Source organism: Electrona antarctica, assembly GCF_951216825.1.
Source record: "Electrona antarctica genome assembly, chromosome: 14".
NCBI classification, from domain to species: domain Eukaryota; kingdom Metazoa; phylum Chordata; class Actinopteri; order Myctophiformes; family Myctophidae; genus Electrona; species Electrona antarctica.
The window spans coordinates 11,464,019-11,467,354 of NC_136795.1; the positions used below are offsets into that span (position 1 = coordinate 11,464,019).

Consider the following 3,336-nt stretch of genomic DNA (forward strand, 5'->3'; position numbering starts at 1 on the left):
TATTTCTCATTTCTCATAACAGGGACAATTTTGTGGCATAGACTCTATAATGCCACAGAATTTTTTTTAGATACAAAAATATTTGAGTGGAGTGGTTTATATCTTAGTTTTCATTTAATCCTTTATATATCCTTCCTTTTTGTGTAATACTTTAGTTGCAGTTTTATCCAACTTGTGTAATTTACACTCCCCATCTGGAATATTGTTGCCTATGTTAGCCTATATCATATTCATGAATGTCTTTGTTTTGATAAATAAAAACAATAGGTGGTGGTCCAAGTAGGCTAATATTAAGTGGTCCAATAGATTAGAAGACCACTTTCACAAACTGATTAGCCTAAATAAGTATAGTCTAACTCTACTGTCATGTCAAGGTCCCAGGCCAGGCCCCACATAATTGGCTGCAGACCCCTATTTGAAAAGATGCACAATTCAATGCACGTAAAGCTCAGGTACAATGATGCTATGTGACGGTGTGACCTTGTAGATATTTTCCTAATAAAACAGGGCTGAAGTGTTTAAAGTGTTACTCATTTTGCTGGGGACCCCCTATGGATCCCCTTGAACCATTCAGGGACAGACCCATAGAGTATATATATAAGACAGACCCCACTTTGAGAACCAGTCAACTGCTCCTTCATCATGACCATAGACTGTATGACCCATATTACATGCGACATAGCAGCTGGAGTACATGATCAGTGATGACGCAGTTTACATGCGCCATTACAATTTACATCAGTGCCTGTGGAGGCTGGGAGAATAGAATGATGGCTGTGGCCCAAACAAAGCAAGAAAAGGAGACCCTTGATTACTCATTGCTGCCGTTGGTTCATGATATTATTAAATGGTAAGTAAACGCACATACACGCGTGCTGAATCTGTATTGCCCGTCATGTTGGAAAGGTTGAATTCTAAACATGGCTGTGTGTTTCTCCCATCGAAGCTGGCGATGCTAACTCGCTAACTTGTTAGCTCACAGGGATTCAAGCCAAAACAAATCTCAGCTCACGACTGTTTTTTCCCCCTGTGGTTTGTGAAACGGTATGAAGTCCAACACACACTAGCGCCGTGTTGGGGTTTCCTAAACAATTTGCACAATATGTAGAAATAGAATTATGATTTGAGGTATTATCATTCTACCATACTCACCAGTTGAAGAAATCGCATGGTTCTGAATGATTCGGAACATCCGTTTAAACGCATGAGCTCATTGTAGCGGATATGCAAGAATCACAAGATAGACTTCTTGTAAATGCCTGAAAGTGTACAAATGGAACCTTGATGTGTTAGAGTGTACTAATGTATGTTCTACACAATGGTCAATTTGGTTACATTTGTACACTCAGAGTTTTGATTGAAATGTTTCTTTTGAGTATTTAGAATGCTAATAGCACAAAAGCATAATAAACAAAATAGCACTGAAGCATAATTAATAAAATGGAAAAACAGCGCAAGTAAAATATGTATATTCAGAAAGGAATAGTATGTATAACTTATTTACTCAAACCTCTAATAAGTAAATAACAAACAAGCTTCCTTCCGTCTCTAACACCTACCTATACATGTTAAGCACTAGGGGTTTCCACCACGCCTCAAGCCTATGATAGGCTGGTCCGGTGCATCATGACCTGACAAAGATCTTATAGTTACATGGAAACATTGTCCTTTTTACTTGCACTCTACTGCATAAAGGCTTTAACTGTCTAAGTTTGCTCCAGTGCCTTCCTTCTACCTATTAGTAAATAATAGGTAATGAATGACAACATATAATCAAATCACAATTATCTATTATAGATATAGCCTATTACATGCATGTACATCTATTAACACATGTACATGTACACACGTACCACAGAAAATATACTTAGCCTATAGACAAAATTGTCTGTGCATGCCCCTAATCTCTTATTTCTCCATTTATCTTAAGCATGGACAAGGACAGCCAGTATGTCCATGAAGAGCTGGCCAAGTTGAAAACCAAGCTACAGGAGTCCCGGGAGCAGATCAACAACATGCCGGGGATTGACACCAGTCCAGCGGAGCAGCAGCAGCAGCTGGCCACCCTGAGGGAGCAGGTCCGCACCAAGAGCCAGCTGCTACAGAAATACAAGAGCTTATGTATGTTCGACGTCCCAAAGGCGTCATGAACCAGGCACTGCAGCAATATTATGTACGCTTGACGTCGGAAAAAGCATCACGGACCAGTTAATCCCGACTTCATACTTCGTCGCACAGGGATGTGTCAATGCGTAGAAAAGAAAGAAGACCTACAAGCTCACAACAACGTATCACGGACGATGCGAGTGAGCTTGTAGGTCTGCTATTTTCAGCGCACGACACTGTCCTGTGGCAGAGCGTAATTAAGGCTTTGCTGCAGAAACATAAGGGCTTATGTATCTTGGATGTCCCAAAAGAGTCATGAACCAGATCTGAACTGCAGAAATATAAAAGTTTGTGTTTGACGTCCCAAGAGCATAAACGCTCCAACTGCAAGAGACACTTGGATATATTCAACTTGTAAATAAAAAGGGATAATGTGATTTTGACAATGGACTGGACTAACTGAAAATGTGATTGAATGAGTACTGAAGATCCTCAATGCACATTGAGTTTCAGTTAATAGCTTTTCGGTGTTCTGTTATGAAAAATAAATGTATGTTACAATTGTTTCTATGAATAGTTCAGTGATTTCCCATTTTGTATATATTTTGTAATAAATGAAGTATTGCTAAAGAGATGACTGGCATACCCTTTATGAACTAGAAATGGTCACAAATTATCACAATAGCCTATTTTTCTTTTGTCAAATATTTGGCATCTAGCTGAATTGTGTTATACAGTTATAGCATTACTATCCATTATTCTGCCCTTTCGGTGTGAACCTAACATGAATCTTTATTCTTTATTCCAGTTGATTTAAACTCATTAAGAATGCAATTCATTGTCCCCCCCCCCAGCTAGTATTGTCCCTAGAAGGCAATAGTAACTTAGTTACTGAGTTAAAGATGAGACCTCTGTTGTGTAATTTAATACTTGATGAAGCAAAGGGTCCGCTTTAGATGTTTCTTCATGAGTTGAATTATTGGACTATCCTATTGCATAGCAAAAATGTATCCAATATAATATTATATAGCCTATCCCTTTTGATGTTTGGGGAATGGGGACAAGTGTACTTTTGAACATTAGGGTTTCCTGTTGGATGAAAGTGGGGAGCAATGACATGAAATGTGTGATCTATTCTATAGTTCAACTTGTTTTACTTGGAAAGAGGACAGCAAAAACATGACATGTTTAAGTGTTTATTTTCTCCATAGATTTTTTAATGCAAAAGTA

General features: G+C 38.5%; 1 protein-coding gene across 1 annotated transcript; it reads left to right on the forward strand.

Annotated features, from left to right (window-relative positions):
* The first annotated feature begins 683 nt into the window (after positions 1–683).
* med9 (mediator complex subunit 9) lies at positions 684–2,672 on the forward strand. Its single transcript, XM_079521069.1, has 2 exons — positions 684–850; positions 1,931–2,672. Exons 1-2 carry the CDS (start codon positions 705–707, stop codon positions 2,148–2,150), a joined length of 366 nt encoding a protein of 121 aa, XP_079377195.1. The 5' UTR covers positions 684–704; the 3' UTR covers positions 2,151–2,672.
* Positions 2,673–3,336: the final 664 nt, after the last annotated feature.